The following is a 20,608-nucleotide window of genomic DNA, read 5'->3' on the forward strand; positions in this document are numbered from 1 at the left end:
AAGTTCCTCTTCCCCGAAGAGCTGGTTAAGGACTTGTCTGCTGCCCTGATACAAAAGGACACACACGATCTTGTAGCCTCATCGGCTCGTAAGTCTAAGGTTGCTACCTCAGTCCCCAGGACTTATCGCTCCCCAGTGGCTGATACCCCTGCTACGAGGTTCATACCGCCCTTTCGTGGTAGAGCCCCCAGCCGAGGAAGCTCCCGTCCAGACTCTTCCAGGAGCAAGTCTAGGAAAGGCTCCAAGACCTCTAAAGGAAAAAACTGACTCTCCGCATCTTCAGACAGCAGTAGGAGCCAGACTCAAGATCTTCTGGCAAGCCTGGGAAAAGAGAGGTGCAGACGCCCAGTCTGTCAGTTGGCTGAGGGACGGTTACAGGATTCCATTCTGCCTAAAACCACCTCTGACCACATCTCCCATCAACCTCTCTCCCAACTACAAAGAAGAGGACAAGAGGCTAGCATTGCACCAGGAGGTGTCGCTTCTTGTGCAGAAGAAGGCAGTGGTTATAGTCCGGGACCATCAATCCCCGGGCTTCTACAACCGTCTCTTTCTAGTGGCCAAGAAGACAGGAGGTTGGAGACCGGTGCTGGACGTCAGCGCGCTCAACGCGTATGTCACCAAGCAGACGTTCACGATGGAGACGACGAAGTCGGTCCTAGCAGCGGTCAGGCAGGAGGACTGGATGGTCTCGTTGGACTTGAAAGATGCCTACTTTCACGTTCCTATTCATCCAGACTCCCAACCTTTCCTGAGATTCGTTTTTGGAAAGGTTGTCTACCAATTCCAAGCCCTGTGTTTTGGCCTAAGCACAGCTCCTATGGTGTTCACTCATCTGATGAGGAATATAGCAAAATTCCTCCACTTATCGGACATCAGAGCCTCCCTCTACTTAGACGACTGGCTGTTGAGAGCCTCCACGAGTCGTCGCTGTCTGGAGAGTCTCAACTGGACTTTGGACTTAATCAGAGAACTGGGTCTGTTAGTCAACATAGAAAAGTCTCAGCTCATTCCCTCCCAATCCATTGTGTACCTGGGAATGGAGATTCGGAGTCAGGATTTTCGGGCTTTTCCATCGGCCCCCAGGATAAGCCAAGCCCTAGAGTGCATCATGAGCATGCTGAAGAGGAGCAGTTGCTCGGTGAGACAGTGGATGAGTCTCACAGGGACCCTTTCATCACTGGCCCTGTTCGTCGAACTAGGGAGACTCCACCTCCGCCCTCTTCAATTCCATCTTGCAGCTCATTGGGACAAGGGTTCGACTCTCGAAGCAGTCTCTATCCCAATCACCCAAGAGATGAAGACCACTCTCCTGTGGTGGAAGAACAATCTCCTTCTCAGGGAGGGCCTATCGTTGGCTATTCAGACCCCCAATCTTCATCTCTTCTCAGATGCATCGGACTCGGGCTGGGGTGCGACCTTGAACGGACGGGAATGCTCGGGAACGTGGAACGAGGAACAGGGAATGCTCCACATCAACTGCAAGGAGCTACTACCAGTTCATTTAGCCCTGCTGAACTTCAAGTCCCTCCTGCTAGGCAAAGTGGTGGAGGTGAACTCAGACAACACCACAGCCTTGGCTTACATCTCCAAGCAAGGAGGGACCCATTCGAGGAGCCTATACGAGATCGCAAGGGACCTCCTCATTTGGTCAAGAGGTCTAAACCTCACTCTGGTCACGAGGTTCATTCAGGGCAATATGAACGTCTCAGCAGATCGCCTAAGCAGAAGGAATCAGGTCATTCCCACGGAATGGACCCTCCACAAGAGTGTGTGCAACAGACTTTGGACCTTGTGGGGTCAACCTACCATAGATCTGTTTGCCACCTCCATAACCAAGAGACTTCCGCTGTACTGTTCCCCTGTTCCAGACCCTGCAGCAGTTCATGTGGATGCTTTTCTACTGAACTGGTCCCATCTCGACCTTTACGCATTCCCACCGTTCAAGATAATAAACAAAGTTCTGCAGAAATTCATCTCGCACGAAGGGACACGGCTGACGCTGGTTGCTCCCCTTTGGCCTGCAAGAGAATGGTTCACAGAGGTACTTCAATGGCTAGTCGACATCCCCAGGACTCTACCTCTAAGAGTGGACCTTCTACGTCAACCTCACGTAGACAGGTTGCACCCAAACCTCCACGCTCTTCGGCTGACTGCCTTCAGACTGTCGAAAGATTCGCTAGAGCTAGAGGCTTTTCGAAGGAGGCAGCCAGTGCGATTGCCAGAGCAAGAAGGGTTTCCACTCGTAGAGTCTACCAATCTAAGTGGGAAGTCTTCCGGAGCTGGTGTAGAGCCAATTCAATATCCTCTACCAATAACTCTGTGACCCAAATAGCTGACTTCCTTCTACATCTTAGGAATGAGAGATCCCTTTCAGCCCCTACGATTAAAGGGTATAGGAGTATGTTGGCTTCAGTTCTCCGCCACAGAGGTTTGGACCTTTCTTCCAACAAGGACCTTCAAGACATCCTTAAGTCTTTTGAGACGTCTAAAGAGCGTCGTCTATCCACTCCAGGCTGGAACCTAGACGTAGTCTTAAGGTTCCTTATGTCACCTAGGTTCGAACCTCTCCAGTCAGCTTCCTTCAAGGACCTTACCCTCAAGACTCTTTTTCTCGTCTGCCTTGCAACAGCTAAGAGAGTCAGTGAGGTTCATGCCTTCAGCAAGAACATTGGTTTCACGACCGAATCTGCAACATGTTCTTTTCAGCTCGGATTCCTAGCAAAGAACGAACTTCCTTCACGTCCTTGGCCTAGATCGTTTGAAATACCTAGCCTCTCCAACATGGTAGGTAACGAACTAGAGAGAGTTCTTTGCCCTGTCAGAGCTCTCAAGTATTATCTTAAGAGGTCTAAACCTATTCGAGGACAGTCAGAAGCCTTATGGTGTGCCATCAAGAAACCTTCGAGGCCCATGTCCAAGAACGGGGTTTCGTATTATATAAGGCTTCTGATTAGAGAAGCCCATTCTCACTTAAAGGAGGAAGACCTTGCATTGCTGAAGGTAAGGACCCACGAAGTAAGAGCCGTAGCTACTTCGATGGCCTTTAATAAAAACCGTTCTCTGCAGAGCATAATGGATGCAACCTATTGGAGGAGCAAGTCAGTGTTTGCATCATTTTATCTTAAAGATGTCCAGTCTCTTTACGAGAACTGCTACACCCTGGGACCATTCGTAGCAGCGAGTGCAGTAGTAGGTGAGGGCTCAGCCACTACATTCCCTTAATCCCATAACCTTTTTTAACCTTTCTCTTGAATGCTTTTATTGTTGTTTTTATGGTTGTTACGGTAGGCTAAGAAGCCTTCCGCATCCTTTTGATTTGGCGGGTGGTCTATTCATTCTTGAGAAGCGCCTGGGTTAGAGGTTTTGTAGAGGTCCTTTAGTAGGGGTTGCAACCCTATATACTTTAGCACCTTTGGGTTGATTCAGCCTCCAAGAGGAACGCTGCGCTCAGTAAGGAAGACGAACTCAAAAAAGAGGCAGAGTAACGGTTCAATTCGACTTCCTTACCAGGTACTTATTATTTCATTGTTATTTGAGATAACTGTTATATGAAATATGGGATACTTAGCTATCCTTTAATCTTGTACACTGGTTTTCACCCACCCCCCTGGGTGTGAATCAGCTACATGATTATCGGGTAAGTTTAATATTGAAAAATGTTATTTTTATTAGTAAAATAAATTTTTGAATATACTTACCCGATAATCATGATTTAATCGACCCTCCCTTCCTCCCCATAGAGAACCAGTGGACCGAGGAAAAATTGAGGAGGTGTCAACAAGAAGTACTATAGTACCTGGCCACAGGTGGCGCTGGTAAGTACACCCCCTTCTAGTATTGTGATAGCTGGCGTATCCCTCCATAGAATTCTGTCGGGCAACGGAGTTGACAGCCACATGATTATCGGGTAAGTATATTCAAAAATTTATTTTACTAATAAAAATAACATTTTTGCACTACACAAAAAATATGGTGGAATGCTCAGAGATCTGGGCAAAAAAAAGAGTCAAGAAAGAAATGGGCACAGGGCACCACCCCTTGATTTTATATTGGGCAAGGGCACCCAGCTAGAACCTTAGAACTTTCCTATTATTTCAGCTTCAGTATGCCGTCTCTCTTCCACCTGTACGCTGTACTGAGGTTTGAAAAAATGGAACAGCTCGATTCTCGGGTAAGATTTTTTACTTGCATATTGTTACACTTACCAATGAAAAGAGAAATAAAAAAATCTAAAGGCTGGGACACAAGGCACATTATGGAAGGAAATACATACTGCATACATATATAAAATGGTTTATTTTAAAATGAGAAAAATAGAAAATTTTTTCTGCAATATTATTCAGATTTCAACAGCAATAAATAGACTAAAAAATAATTTGATAGAAAAAGACGAAACTCTCACATGTTGGGCACTCCCATATCAATAGTCCCCAATGTTCATATATATATAGGATGTGTTGTACTATGCCAGCGGTAGTTTTAGATTTATTTCTGAAGCAGGTCTTCTGAAAACTATTCAAACTTTATAAGGACAGCTGTGCTTTTATCTCTTTAAATTGAATACTCTTTTATTCTTTATAACAAAAGATATGAGCGTCAATGACCTTTGATGTCAAGATGCCAGAGAATTTTAAATCAGTCAATCAATCAGATGAATCAAAAGCGGGGGAGGGGGGGGGGGGTCCCACATGCTGCACCACACAGCCACCGGCCTATGGTATGAATCCGATATGTACCAGTACATAAATCTCTCATAGATGAGGGCAGCCTTCCTAGTCCTCCAACAGTTCATGCAGTTCCTGGAGGATCAGTGGTGGTGTTGATGAACGACAACACCACAGTAGTGCCGTTTATAAACAAATGAGGGAGTACCTTTTTGCAGCCTCTATACCATCTAGCAGCAGAGATACTGAGATGAGCAGAAGACAACTCGGTGTCCCTATTAGCCCGCTTCATTGCGGACAAGAGGAATGTGCTCGTGGACACTTAGGAGCAGAGCGACTCAGATAGTTGGCTCCAAGTAGTCTTTGAATGATCTAATAGGCAACAAAGTCCTGACTTTTTGGGGTTCCCTGACTGTGGACTTTTTCAAAACGTCCCTGAACTTCAGGATACCGTTTTACTGCTTCCCGGTCCCGGATCCCTAGGCTCTCTGGCTGGCAAGATGCATTCCAACAACGGTGGGACAAAATCAACATCTACACCTTTCCCCCGTTTTTTCTGATGAGAAGAGTATCCGACAATCTCTCTATGACTCTCATAGCTCCGCTATGGCATCACGCAAAGTGGTTCCCAGACCTTTTGTAACTCCTGACAGAACTTCCGTGAGAACTCCCTGCACAACAAAATCTTTTCAAACAGCCACATGCGAACATCTTCCAAAAAGCTGTAGCTTTGCTACGACTTCACACCTGGAGACTGCAGTACCTCCACATTCAGAGAAGACTTTTGCAACAAGTTGCAAAAAGAATGGTAGGCTAAGTGGACTGTCTTCTGTCGTTGGTGTTGTGGAAGGGGTGGCTCTCCCCTCGATGTCACTATTCCAACAATAGCGGAGTTCCTTCTATTACCTTTGGGAGGAAGTACCTCTCAGTTTTGGCAGTGAAAGGCTACCACTCACTCACTCAGCCTTGAGCCCTGCCTTTAAACTGAAAGGAGTCTCTATTTCTTCTTCGTAGGAACTTTCTCTCCACATACAAAGCTATGAGCTTACCTGCCCCTAGTCGGAAGTTAGACCTCCTCCAAGGAATGTGGTTCGCGTCCTTCAGTCTCTGAATTGTTCTCTACTACAAACCATTACCCAGGTAACGGATCGCCAACTCACTTTGAAGACGGTGTTCCTACTTGCCTTGGCTTCGGCCAAAAGAGTTAGTGGAATGCATGGTCTTTCCTATGCCATCACCCATTCAAGGGGGTGGGGGAGGTAATTCTCGACTTTGTCCCTGAGTTTATAGCTAAGACTCAAAATCCGGGAGTAGCGGATCCTAGATTCGGGCCCTTCCGGATTGGAAGTCTTTGTACTGTAACCGATGATCCAGGTCAACTGTTACTATCCCCAGTAAAGAGTTTGAGGTGTTACCTCAAAAGAACATAGCTGCAAGCCCCCGAGTGTCAGCAATCTTCGTTAGCACGGGGAAGGTCAAGAGGAGCGTTACACAGAACACCATCTCTGCTTGGATTCACAGGGTCATTGACCTGACACTAAATCCTGACCCTCCTAAAATCCAATGACCCAGAGCTCATGACGTTTGGGGCTTTACAACGTCCATAGCATTCAAAAGAAACTACTTTGTGATGCAGGTATTGTAAGCAGGTGTGTGGAAGCATCAGACGACCTTCACTGCCCACTACCTGCAAGATGTGACCCACAGGAGCATGGAGATGTTCTCCATTGGGCCTGTGGTGGCTGCACAACCAGTGATCTAAGCACCTCAAGCTCCTTGATGGACAAGTACCAGATGGTTGAGGGCTAAGGTTACACGGGATTAGTCTGGGATGAATGCGTAAGAATAACTGGCTCTTTCTTTCTTTTATCTTCCCCTTTCCTGGGGAGTTATGGGGTCTTATAGAGTGGCTGGACATTACAACATTAGATCCTTCTCTCTGGTTACGGTTCATTTTCCTTTTGCCTACACACACGCTGAATAGTCTGGCCTATTCTTTACATATTCTCCTCTGTCCTCATACACCTGACAACACAGATTACCAAACTATTATTCACTCAAGAGGTTAACTACTCCACTGTAATTGTTCAGGGGATACTTTCCTCTTGGTAAGGGTAGAAGAGACTCTTTAGCTATGGTAAGCAGCTCTTCTAGGAGGACATTCCAAAATCAAACCATTGTTCTCTATTCTTGGGTAATGCCATACCCTCTGTACCATGGTCTTCCACTGCCTTGGGTTAGAGTTCTCTAGCTTGAGGGTACACTCGAGCACCCTATTCTATCTCATTTCTTCTTCCTCTTTTTTTGTTAAAGTTTTTATAGGAGATATTTATTTTTCAATATTAAACTTACCCGATGATCATATAGCTGTCAGCTCTGCTGCTCGACAGAAAAACCTACGGGCGGAATACGCCAGCGATCGCTATACAGGTGGGGGTGTACATCAACAGCGCCATCTGTCAAGAAGGTACTCAAGTACTCGATGTCAACACAGAACCAATTTTCTCTCTGTCGTGCCACTGGCAAGACCTACTAAATACGCTGTTACTAACTGGATTTGTTTTCACAACTATTTGGTGAAGTACACTATTCCAGTTTTGAGCTTTCGCTATGCAGGGGTTTTATCTTCATTTCAAAACTTGAACTCGTTTTTGGATAGATTTAATTATGGTGACAAAGAGAGTATGGACTCTCTTTCACTTTTAAATGGCCGACCCTTCCCTTAGACGGAAGTGTGTTTAGGTTTTTAGTAATTTTGCTTAACACGTTATAGATCTATATATTTTATATCTCTCCGCCTTTATTAGGCCTCTTCGATTAACTTTCCTTTTATTATAAACATATAAAAATAAATTTTTATGTTTTGTTTATATGCGACCTTTTCTGATAGTAGGCGGTCCTAACTTGGAACCGAAGTTAATCAACGTTGAGCCCGTTATTTCGTATTTAACCTTTAAAGAATTTAAAACTTTTTAAATTTAATGTTTTATGAAAGATTTTCTTTGATAGTCTACGTACTGTTTTCAAAGATGAACTAACGTTTAGTTTTTAGTCTACGCAGTTGTTGACGTTCAGGACGTTCAACATGCGCTCTATCGTTACGATAGAGAGAGAGTGTATCACGGTTTCACTTTGCAGTAAGAGTAAACCGATTCTGGCGTTTCGTTCATTCTTTCTTAGCTTAAATGGTTTAAATTCTAAATTAAAGGAACTTTTTATTTGGAAAACCTTTCAGTTTTTTTCCTTTAGCAAATAACATGTTTTGACGATATATAATTGGGCTCTTCTCTCAGGTGCGAATTCTAGAGAGAAAGAGAGAGATAGAGACGGAGGGAGAGAGAGGAAAAAAAAAAAAAACGTTTCGTTCAAGCGGGTAACGTTGTTCTCGTTTTACAGTGAACCCTCGCTACTTCGCGGTTCGACCATCGCGGATTCACCACTTCGCGGATTTTTTCCATAACCCATATATATACAGTAATATATATATATATGTATGCATGTATTTATGTATATATGTAGGTATGTATATGTGTATACATATAAATATATATATATATATATATATATATATATATATATATATATATATATATATATATCTATTTATCTAAAGTAGGAATATGTGATATAGTTCTAAGGGAAAAGTATGGGAAATATGTCTGGGTAATAAGCAAAGCTCTACCTCCAGTTTGTTTCTACATTATGATCAGAGATAAATGTAAACAAAACATTGGTTGCCATTTTTTATCGTGCTTTTTAGCATGTTTAGGAAATGCATGATATAAAATCACCTTTAATATTTGTGCCTGTTTTAGTTTAGGGTACTGTAGTACATGCATTAAGTGTTCTGTACATTAAAGGGTAGTTTGTTAACAGTACTAAGTACAAGGGAAGGTTTTAAAAGTCTGAATATACATGTTGAATAAATAGGTAAATATGGTGTCACTACTTCGCGGATTTTCACCTATCGCGGCCGCGACTGGAACCTATCTACCGCGATAAACGAGGGTTCACTGTACTCTCCTCCCTAGTCGCTGTAGGGGAAGAAGGTAAAACGTTTCTAGGGTTTTATTCTTGTTCCCAGACTATGTGCGGTGAGAGATTGTAAACGTAGTTTATTTGAACTAGTGTTTAGTCTCTTTCCCAGCCACTGAATTCTTTATCTTTATATATATGTTTTCTGTTGCATTATACGACTGTTTTCGCAATTACTACCTTTTAATGAAGGGTAGGATTGCGTGTTTCAGGTAGAAATCAGTAAAAGTTTCGATTTCAGTGAAATAAGTGCAAAACAGAAAATCAAAGTGATAAAGTGATATGCGCAAAGTGTTACAGTGTTGCGTCCGAGGGTTCGTCTGTTCGTGCCTGTCGTTCACCTAGTCCGGGACCTCTTGCAAGCTCCCAAGCCCAGGGGAGAAGTAATGTCGAACGACTTATGGGTTCGTCAGGCCTCGATCAACGAACAGACGTTTTTCCCTCCGTGGTTTCGGGCGTATCTACCCAAGATCGCCCCACCCACACAAAGACGAGAGAGCCCATTTACTTCTCGTCTGCGGAAGAGGTTTCTCGTAAGAAACCTTGGACCAAGGTCTCGCAGCTTATTAAGTGCAAGTCGGTCCCTTCCGCGCAAGTCCAACGGCCCAGGTGTAGCCACTGGGTCAGTTCGGACTCGCTGCAGTCATCCGACGACTGCACACCTCCCGTTAGCCTACAACCTGCCACGGTTGTGCGCCCAGCTCACGCTGAGGCTGCCTGCTCCCACACTCCGACTGCGGAGAAGGTTGACGATGCACCCGTTTGCCTACAACCTGCCACGGTTGTGCGCCCAGCAGACGCTGCGGCTGCCTGCTCCCACACTCTGGCTGTGAGAGCTCCTCCACCCATGCGCAGTCGACCCTGCCAGACGCATGCTGACTCCCACACACGCACGGAGCACTCCGTTGACGTGCGTGTGCTACCACAACAACAGGAGGGTGGAGTTAAGCTGCCGTGTTTTGACACGGTGCGTCAGCCTCCGCAACCCACTGTGGTTACCGCCACTCGCCCGCAGCAGACTAGTCAGTCAGGAGTTGAGGCTTCCCCACACAGCTTTGGTTGTTGCCAGCTCACAGACTGTCAAGCAGTTACATAACGTTGCCTTCTGGTCTGCTACTTATGCACCAGTGCTGTATGTCCTCACGCACCTGTTGTGGTTGACAGTTCAGTTTTTGACAGTTCACAGACTGTCAAGCAGTTACATAACGTTGCCTTCTGGTCTGCTGCTAATGCACCAGTGAGACCCTCACTGAGATAACCTAGCTTTTCTCGGTCTAGGTTCCTGTAGATGAGAAAGTGCTGTTCTCCCTCCTACTGATATTCCTTTGAGGACTCTGTCATTTGGAGAGGAGCCTTAAGCTGCTTAGCCTTCTATGGACTTTAATTAAATCATGATGATTTTTTAAGGATCTTCGTCCGGATCTTGTAACTGCTGCTCCTCGTTCGCCTCACGTCAGAACTTACACTAGGCCTAGCTACTTCGAAGCCGTTGTTGTTAAGCTAGTGCTCTCTCGCTCTCCTAGAGAGCGTTACGTTGGCTAGGCGACTGGTTTTTGCACCAGGAGGAGTTTTAGGGATTCAGCCTTTGATTTCCCTTCTTTTAAACTGGCTTATAGAGCGAGAGTCTGATAGGACACGAGAGAAGTTCTCGGCTTGGGAGTTCATGCCTCTGCCCAGATAGACTTCTCAATTCTGGTAGACTCGCCCTGGCGCCTAGCCAGGAGACGCTCCAAGTTGTTTACAGGTCAACTTCTCAACTTTTGTGAGCCTTTGAAGTTTTACTGTACTATTATGTCACACATAACAAGGCTTTCAGGGATGGTAAATGGTTCCGCCTCAGTCGCTAACCCCGTCTGTTGCCACACCTGCTCCCGTAGACCCTAATGGGCTTTGCTGCAAGACATGCAGTCCAAGCTTGCGTCCTTGATAGAGGACTTAAATGCGGAGAAGAACCTTCTGGCCAACAACCTTCCAACCGGTTGGTTGTGCGCACTGTTGACGCTGAGGTAACCTACTCGCGTCTGCCAGTACTCGCGTCTGCCAGTTAAGGTGGTTCCTCCACCGATGCGACCCAGTGTGGGTTGCCAGTCGCACGTTGACGTTAAGCGACGCTCGGAGGTGGTTGTTGACATTCAGGACGTTCAACAACCAGCAGAGGTGACTTGTTGTGACGCAGTGCGTCAACCTCAGCAACCCGGTAGGGTGTTGACTGCACAACCCAGACAGTCTAGACAGTTTCGGGTTGACGCTGTACTTCCTCGCGCACCCATGGTTGTTGACAGTTCACAGACTGTGCAGCAGTTCCATGATTTTGCGTCCGGCTCCGTCACGCATCCACCAGTGCGACCGGATTCAGCGAGTCAGACGTTGCCCACTCCGTTGCCGTTTCCTCATCAGTTTCGGATGAGGAACCCTCTGATGAGGACGTTGCTGAACAAGACGATCAGCCCCCAGCCCTGCTATCCATTCAGACTCCCAACCGCGTTCTCTTCTCGGACGCATCGGACGTAGGCTGGGGTGCGACATTAGACGGTCGGGAATGCTCGGGATTATGGAACTTGAGTCAAAGGACAATGCATTTCAACTGTAAGGAGCTACTGGCAGTAAGTCTGACCTGGAAAAGCTTCAGGTCTCTCCTTCAAGGCAAGTGGTGGAGGTGAACTCGGACAACACCACGGCTTTGGAGTACATCTCCAAGCAAGGAGGGACCTACTCTCTGACATTGTACGAGATTGCAAGGGTCCTCCTCACCTGATCAAAAGGTCTAGACATATCACTAGTAACGAGGTTCATCCAAGGCAACTTGAATGTCATGGCAGATTGTCTCAGTCGGAAGGGGCAAATAATTCCAACAGAATGGACCCTCCACAAGGATGTAGGCTAGAGACTTTGGGCCACCTGGGGCCAGCCAACCATAGATCTCTTCGCAACCTCGATGACCAAGAGGCTCCCAATATTTTGTTCACCAATCCCGGACCCAGCAGCAGTTCATATAGATGCCTTTCTACTAGATTGGTCACATCTAGATCTATATGCATTCCCTCTGTTCAAGATTGTCAACAAGGTACTGCAGAAGTTCGCCTCTCTCGAAGGGACAAGGTTGACGCTAGTTGCTTCCCTCTGGCCCGCGAGAGAATGACTCACCGAGGTACTTCGATGGCTAGTAGACGTTCCCAGAACACTTCCCCTAAGGGTGGACCTTCTACGTCAGCCACGCGTAAAGAAGGTACACCAAGGCCTCCACGCTCTTCGTCTGACTGCCTTCAGACTATCGAAAGACTCTCGAGAGCTAGAGGCTTTTCGAAGGAGGCAACCAGAGCGTTTGCTAGAGCAAGGAGAACATCCACCCTTAGAATCTACCAATCGAAGTGGGAAATCTTCCGAAACTGGTGCAAGTCAGTATCCGTATCCTCGACCAGTACCTCTGTAACTCAAATAGCTGACTTTCTCTTATATCTGAGGAAAGAACGATCTCTTTCAGCTCCCACTATCAAGGGTTACAGAAGCATGTTGGCATCAGTCTTCCGTCACAGAGGCTTAGATCTTTCCAACAATAAAGATCTACAGGACCTCCTTAAGTCTTTTGAGACCACGAAGGAGCGTCGTTTGGTTACACCTGGTTGGAATTTAGACGTGGTACTAAGATTCCTTATGTCAGACAGGTTCGAACCGCTTCAATCAGCCTCCCTGAAAGATCTCACCTTTAAGACTCTTTTCCTGATATGCTTAACCACAGCTAAAAGAATCAGTGAGATTCATGCCTTCAGCAAGAACATCGGATTCTCATCCGAAACGGCTACATGTTCTACAACTTGGTTTTCTAGCCAAACACGAGCTGCCTTCTCGGCCTTGACCAATATCGTTCGATGTTCCAAACTTATCGTATGGTTGGAAATGAACTAGAAAGAGTATTATGTCCTGTAAGAGCTCTTAAGTTCTTTTTAAAAACCTTTACGAGGCCCGTCTGAAGCTTTATGGTGTTCAGTTAAGAATCCATCTTTGCCTATGTCAGAGAATGCTTTATCCTATTTTATCAGACTGTTAATACGAGAAGCTCATTCCCATCTGAATGAGGAAGACCAAGCTTTGCTGAAGGTAAGGACACACGAAGTTAGAGCTGTCGCAACTTCCGTGGCCTTTAAACAAAATAGATCTCTGCAAAGTATATTCGACGCAACCTATTGGAAAAGCAAATCAGTGTTCGCGTCTTTTATCTTAAGAATGTCCAGTCTCTTTACGAGAACTGCTACACTCTGGGACCATTCGTAGCAACGAGTGCAGTAGTGGTGAGGGCTCGACCACTACAATTCCCTAATTCCATAACCTTTTTAATCTTTCTCTTGAAATGTTTTATTATTGTTTTTGGGTTGTCCGGAGGGCTAAGAAGCCTTTCGCATCCTACTTGATTTGGCGGGTGGTCAAAGTCATTTCTTGAGAAGCGCCTAGATTAGAGGTTTTGATGAGGACCTTTAGTATGGGTTGCAACCCTTCATACTTCAGCTCCTAGGAGTCGCTCAGCATCCTATGAGGATCGCGAGGCTCAGTAAGGAAGACGTACTTAAAAGGCAGAGTAATTGTTCAAGTCGACTTCCTTACCAGGTACTTATTTATTTTATGTTTGTTATTTTGAATAACTGCTAAAATGAAATACGGAATACTTAGCTCATAATAATGTCAACATGTAATGCTGGTCTCTACCCACCCCCCTGGGTGTGAATCAGCTATATGATCATCGGGTAAGTTTAATATTGAAAAATGTTATTTTCATTAGTAAAATAAATTTTTGAATATACTTACCCGATGATCATAAATTAAAGGACCCACCCTTCCTCCCCAATAGAGACCCAGTGGACAGAGGAGAAAATTGGTTCTGTGTTGACATCGAGTACTTGAGTACCTTCTTGACAGATGGCGCTGTTGATGTACACCCCCACCTGTATAGCGATCGCTGGCGTATTCCGCCCGTAGGTTTTTCTGTCGGGCAGCAGAGCTGACAGCTATATGATCATCAGGTAAGTATATTCAAAAATTTATTTTACTAATGAAAATAACATATTAATGTTGTTACTCTTCTTAAAATATTTTATTTTCCTTTTTCCTTTCCTCATTGGGCTATTTTCCCTGTTGGAGCTCCTGGGCTTTTAGCATCCTGCTTTTTCAACTAGGGTTGTAGCTTAGCAAGTAATGATAATAATAACACAGGGTACTCTGCAAAGGGTGTACAGTATTGGGTAATGTCTATGGTACCCTCAGAAGATTCTTACAAGTCGGAGAATTCTTCGCTAGACCGTCGCACACAGCTTGCGTAGGCTGCTGGACGTGCGTAGCACGGTGTTTAGTGAGGTGTAAGGGTTTCTATTAGTTATGTGCAGAGCACGTACGGAGAAACCCCGGATAAATGCCAAGAAGCTAGTTAGTGCGGACTTCCACCCTCCTAAGGAATAAGTCATCCTATAAATAGCGGAGGGTTTGTATTTTGGTGTTGGAACAAATGCCAATTTGGAAGCATTGTAATTTGCAATTTTTGTAAAGATACAAACCTGCAGCTTTTTATACAGATTGGCCGGCCAGCACTTGTCCCCCGAGAAGTCCTACGTGGCCAGGTTTGTGAGTGAGCAGGGTAGCCGACTACCCCCCCCCCACCTAACTAGGGCGTGGGTGGTTAACCCTCCCTAAAAGTCTTATGGCTTATCTTCCAGCTTCAAGGAAAGTAATATCCCTTATAAATAGCTACAAGTTTGTATCGTTAGGAAAAACATAAATTACTTCAAAATTTGTCATGTTTGACATTCCTGGGAAAGTGGATCAGCCAGTTGCTTATTGGGACTTAATCACTCTTTAGAACAAGTCAGCTATTAAAGGACAAGGGTTTAAAAAAGTCACAAATTTAAAAAGATTTTTACATTTTTCCTAACTATACAAATTTGAATCCCTTAGGTGAGACATCCTGTCTCAACCACCGCACGAGTCCTAGGTTTAAGGTCAAAGTGGCTACTCAGTGTGTTGGGTGGGTAGGGAGCTTACCCACCACCTGCCTCATTATAAATTTCAGCTATGCTGAAAACTTAATCCTATTAAAGGTCTCTAGTATAGCATGTCTAGTTAGAAATAATATAAATAAATTTTAAAGATCTCTGATATTTTACTTTCTCAATTCAGAGTTGAATTATTTTTGGTTTCAGTGTTTTGGGAACACTTCTTTAATCTATTTAGCAACTGAAGACTTTTCCTGTTCTTTTACAGGGATGAATTATGTTGCTGAGAGTGTGAAAGCAGCAAATGCATCTATGAAGCAAGTGTGTTATTATTGGATTCCACGATATGGAAAGTCTGTTGGGGGTTTCCTAACTCCTAAAGATATTGATCCTAACATTTGCACCCACATCATTATATCTTGCGCTAGAATTCAGAATAGCACTATAGTTCCTGTGACTGAAGAACATACTAAGGTAAAGTCACTTTGTAGATCTTGACTTCTCAGTTTATGTATAAATACATTATATGTACTCTATATGTGAAAAAAAAAATTTTGGATAATGAAATTTCTTATTTCAATACTCACCTGATGTTCACATTGCTTATTTTCCAGAAGCTTCGTTTAAGCAAACTTTACCCATAAATTTTTTTAGAATTTTCCCATTTTCTTTCTTTCAATAAACCCATACTCTAACTACCTTATTAAAGATTTCAACAGCCACTTCAGCTTCAATGAAGACAATTCCCTATGTCAAAGGAGGAAAGGTTTTTATAAGCGTCAAGTGCCCATAGAATGGTGAGAAGTGAAATTTGTCTAAATCTAAGGAAAGAGTGAGAAGAACCAATTTTAAGAAAGAAAATAAACATTCCTGTCGTAAGGGAAGAATATGATGAGTTTAGTTTAGCAACACAAAATAGGTACTCCCACCTGCATGATGAAACCGGAGGTAAAAAAGAAATTAACATTAATTTAACAAAATTTGTATTGGAATCGGCACAAGATATAGGTGGAAGAGTTCCTAAACAAGATCAAGGAAAACTATCAGAAAACATCAAGAAACTAATCAAGAAAAGATTGGAAAGTAGCATAAAATCCAAGAGAGATGAAATAATAATATCCAAAACAATAAACAAACTATAAACCCAAGACATTCATAAACACAATCAGACCAAAATTGAGGAAACACTAAAGAAAGGAAGAAGCATCAAATTGATGAAAATGAAATATGGAACTGAGCACCAACAGATGTTTACTTTAAAGGATAAAAATGGAAAGATCAACAAGAAATGTGATGGATTGATGAAAATTGCAAAGAATTTCTATACAATGGTATACAATAGTGTTATAAGAAATAACTTTGCCAATAGAAATAATGAAACACATAAGCCAGTACCAAAGGTAACAGTAGAAGTAAAGAAAGCATTAAAAGACATGAAAAGAGGCAAAGCAGCTGGTGAAGATGGCCTAACAAGTAATATAATAATAAATGGAGGAGATTTCATATTAGTATAACTCTCTGAACTTTACACATAATTTCTGCAAAAATGCTTTATACTTACAGCTTGGAAAAACTTTATCATTATACTACAGTAATTCACTAAAAATGGAGACACAAAAGACCTGAAAAATTACCACACCATAAGTTTAGTCTCAGTAATATATGAATATTTGTTCCGTAACTGAAATACAAACCACGCTATTTAATATAGGTATTACTTTCGGCGTAGCTGAGGAAGGCCCCCCCCCCCCGACTTTCTCCCCCTCCCCTGTGGACAAGGATTTCCCGTCCTCAGGGGATTCTACCGAGGTGAGGCGTTCTTCCATTGCACCAATGGGAGAAACCCCACCCCGTGCAGATTGAGTCGTCCCGGGTAGGGGTGGAGAAGAGCCCCCCCGCCATCGCTGCTGGAGTCCTGTATTCCTCCCAGGAGGGAACCTAAGGACTCTAAGACCATCCCGAAGTCATCCTCAAGGATTCGTCCAGAGCCAACAAGACCCGCAGAGAACGTCCGCGAGTCCCCCCAAGAAGAGCCTTTGGGGATGGGAGACTTTGCTGCCAGTCCTTCAGGAGGGGAGCCACAGGAGTCAGAGCATGCCTTCTGGCAGGTTCTGACCCTGATGAGGAATCTCAACGGGTTCCCGGATCCTGAGATTCCCCCTCGAGAGGGCAAGGACACCGTCCTGGACGGAGTCTTTGGCACTCAGAAACCCTCTAAGGCCAGTGCGACTTTGCCTTGGTCCTAAGGGGCGAAGAGTGCCAGGGATAAGGTTGAGGGCCAGCTCTCCGAGCTCGCCTCCTCCAGCCGTTCCAGTGCCAACAATAAACTCCTCCCTCCTCCTCGAGTCCATCAGAGGAGGTACTTCGAGATCATGGAGGAATCTTGTTTAGCTCTTCCCTTACACCACTCTGTGGAAGAGCTTACCAAGGGTGTCCCTCTAGAGAGGCTCTCCAGCCGGCAAGTGTCTTTCTCGGCGACAGAGATCCACAGTCAGGAGAAGGTTGCGAAGTGTGCCATGCAGGCTACTTCGTGGCTGGACATCTGCCTAGGGTCTCTCGGCATCCTGTTACGATCCGAGGACCTGTCTAAGGAGAGTACCAGGAAGGCCTTGGAGACCTTCCTACTTTCGGGCACTCGTACCGTCGAGTTTCTGGCCCACCAAGTCTCGAACTTGTGGGCCAATTCCATTCTGAAACAACGTGATGCCGTGGCCGAGAGGTTCCACACGAAGGTCCCCAGCATCGAGGTCAGTAGGCTCAGACATTCTTCCATCATAGGAAAGAATCTGTTTGAGCCTAAAGACGTGGAACAGGCAGCTGAGAGGTGGAGAAAGTCCAACCAGGACTCTCTCCTACACAGGGCTCTTACATCTAAGCCCTATACAGTGAGCTCTCGCTACTTCGCGGTTCGACTATCGCGGATTCACCACTTCACAGATTTTTTTCATAACGCATGTATATACATATATCGCGGATTTTCCGGAAATTTCGAAAATACCGCGATATATGAAGACCCCAAATACGTATTTCGTTAATTCCATTAATACTGTAATTAGTAATATCTGCTCTTACTGATGGTTCATTGCATTACATATGACATATAATTCAGTACAGAAAGAAATAAAACACGAAAAGAGAATGTGATCATACGATAATTCAGTATACAGTACGTAGTAAAATTAAATCGAACATGAAACGCAAATCAGATGCAGTCATACCGTATTTGAATGGTGTAAGGCTGCTGATGGCTACTACTACAAATGTAATGGATGTGCATCTTTTCCATGAATCTTTTGTATGTACTGTATACGTACGTAGTACTGCATCCAATAATATTCTTTGTTGCAAAAATCACATCTCGAATAAGCGTACATATCCTACAACAAAACAAGCGTAAAATAGCGTACGTAAAGCTGTATACGTAGTACCTTGTACAGTGATACCTCGGTACTCGACCATAATCCGTTCGAGATCCGTGTTCGACCTCCGATTTGTTCGAGTACCGAATTTTTTTTCCCCATAAGAAATAATGGTATATATTCTATTCCGTTCCCAAGCACTCGAACAGGCCCAAAATATTAATAAAACGTGTACCTAAACAACAATAATTATCTAAATGTGTATGAAATTGGTCAGAAAATCCTATAAAACAATTTTAAACCATTTACTGTACTAAAATAAAACAATTTTAAACCATTTTCTGTACTGTAGTGAACATACCTTTGAGCAGCGGTTCGATGGCATACAGGGATGGATGTGGAGAGGATGGAAGGGGGAGGTTACTGCTTGGAAGGAGAGTCCCCTTCCATGATGTGGCGGGGTAGTTCTCCTTCAGGAGTTGTTTCTCTCTCCAATGAAAGGGTGGGCAGATCTATTTCAGGGGTTTCTTCTCTTCTTTGTCTCTTCTTTGGAGGAGAAACAGGCTTTGATGTAGCAGCTTTCTTTTCTTTTGTGAAAAACTGGTCTATTGTTAATTGTTTCTTCCTCCTCTGCAGTATTCTTCGAAAATGATACATGACACTATCATTAAACATATGCACTGCCCGGTTTGCTACTGCAATTTCTGGGTGGTATTTTTCAGCAAAAGCCTGCACATCTGCCCACTTGGAACAAATTTCATTGATGAGAGAACTTGGAACATCCTCCCTTACCTCATCCTCTTCTGAAGATTCCTGCTCCACAATCAGATCCTGCTGCTGTTGTTGTTGCAGGTGCAACAATTCCTCCACAGTCAACTCGGTAGAATGGCTTTCTACAAGCTCATCAATATCATCCTTGTCGACCTCAAGCCCCAAACTCCTGCCCATGACAACAATTTCCTCAACGACATCAGTGTCATCAGAAATTACAGGGGTAGCAGTGCTTGGACCCGCCTCTGGTTGGAAACCTTCAAACTCCCTCTCTGTGACACATGATGGCCACAGCTTACGCCAGGCAGAGTTCAATGTCCTATAGGTCACACCTCGCCAAGCTTGGTCAATCATGTTAACAGAGTTGAGGATGCTGAAGTGTTCCTTCCAGAATTCCTTTAGGGTCAACTTCGTGTCACTGGTCACTTCAAAACACTTTCTGAAAAGGGCCTTGGTATAGAGTTTTTTGAAGTTTGAAATGACCTGTTGGTCCATGGGCTGGAGTATGGGAGTAGTATTGGGGGGCAAGAATTTGATTTTGATAAAGCTGTATTCTTCTTTCAAGTCATCCTCGAGACCTGGAGGATGTGCAGGAGCATTGTCCATAACCAGAAGACATTTCATTGGCAAGCTCTTTTCAATGAGGTAAGCCTTAACCTGGGGGGCAAACACTTCGTTTATCCACTCAGTAAAGAATTGTCTTGTGACCCAAGATTTAGTGTTCGAGCGCCACATAACTGGTAGTGCACTTTTACAAATATTATTTCGTTTGAACACTCGGGGGTTGTCCGAGTGGTACACTAACAAGGGTTTGATCTTGCAATCGCCACTTGCATTTGCACACAGCAACAATGTTAGCCTATCTTTCATTGGCTTGTGACCTGGCATCTTCGTCTCGTCCTTGGTAATGTACGTATTGGCTGGCATTTTCTTCCAAAATAACCCAGTCTCATCACAATTAAAGACTTGTTGTGCGATCAAATTTTGTTCATTTATGTACCGATCGAATTCCCCCACGTATTTATCGGCTGCAATTTGATCCGAACTAGCTGCCTCCCCATGCCTAGTAACACGATGAATACCTGTTCTATTACGAAACTTTTCAAACCAACCCCTGCTCGCTTTAAATGTAAATGAATCACTTTCACTGGTACTCGGACTTTTCTTCACTAATTCTTCATAGATATGCAACGCTTTTTCACAAATGAACGCTTCACTAACACTTTCCCCGGCCAACTGTTTTTCTTTAATAAATATTAAAAGCAACTTTTCCATCTCCTCAATCACTTGTGGCCTTTGCTTAGTTACCGCCGTAACTCCCGTTGCAACATTCGCCTTCTTAATCATTTCTTTATGCTTTAAAAACGTAGAAATGGTCGACTTCGCCATTCCGTATTCTACCGCTAAATCGGACACTCGTACACCATTCTCATATTTCGCTATAATTTCCTTCTTCAACTCGATCGTTGTTCGCACTGTTTTCCTCTTCTCCTTCCCCTTAACACTCATTACTTTCTTGGGACTCATTATGAAAGCTAAAAAAGCAATTAAAAGCACTGAAAATCACTAAATCACAACGAATGCTGATCGCGCGTTGTCTGAGTGACGCTCTCGAGAGAACTGATGCTTCCCGAACAAGCGAGAGTGGCCGAGATGGCGCGATCATCACAAAGCCCATGCGGTCGTCACGTGTTCGGCTGGTCGAGTACCGAATTTTTGGTCGAGCACCGCAGCAAAAATTTCTCGAAAATTTTGGTCGAACTCCGAATTGTTCGAGTATAGAGTCGTTCGACTACCGAGG

General features: G+C 44.3%; 1 protein-coding gene across 1 annotated transcript in view; it reads left to right on the forward strand.

Annotated features, from left to right (window-relative positions):
• The window catches only part of LOC137633216 (chitinase-3-like protein 2), a 93,176-nt gene that overhangs the window by 15,244 nt on the left and 57,324 nt on the right, over nt 1-20,608 (forward strand). The window contains exon 2 of the mRNA XM_068365385.1: nt 14,946-15,151. Coding sequence (XP_068221486.1) covers nt 14,946-15,151 — 206 coding nt within the window. The remainder of the gene's footprint in view (nt 1-14,945; nt 15,152-20,608) is intronic.

This window comes from Palaemon carinicauda, chromosome 42 (assembly GCF_036898095.1).
Source record: "Palaemon carinicauda isolate YSFRI2023 chromosome 42, ASM3689809v2, whole genome shotgun sequence".
Classification (NCBI taxonomy): Eukaryota; Metazoa; Arthropoda; class Malacostraca; order Decapoda; family Palaemonidae; genus Palaemon; species Palaemon carinicauda.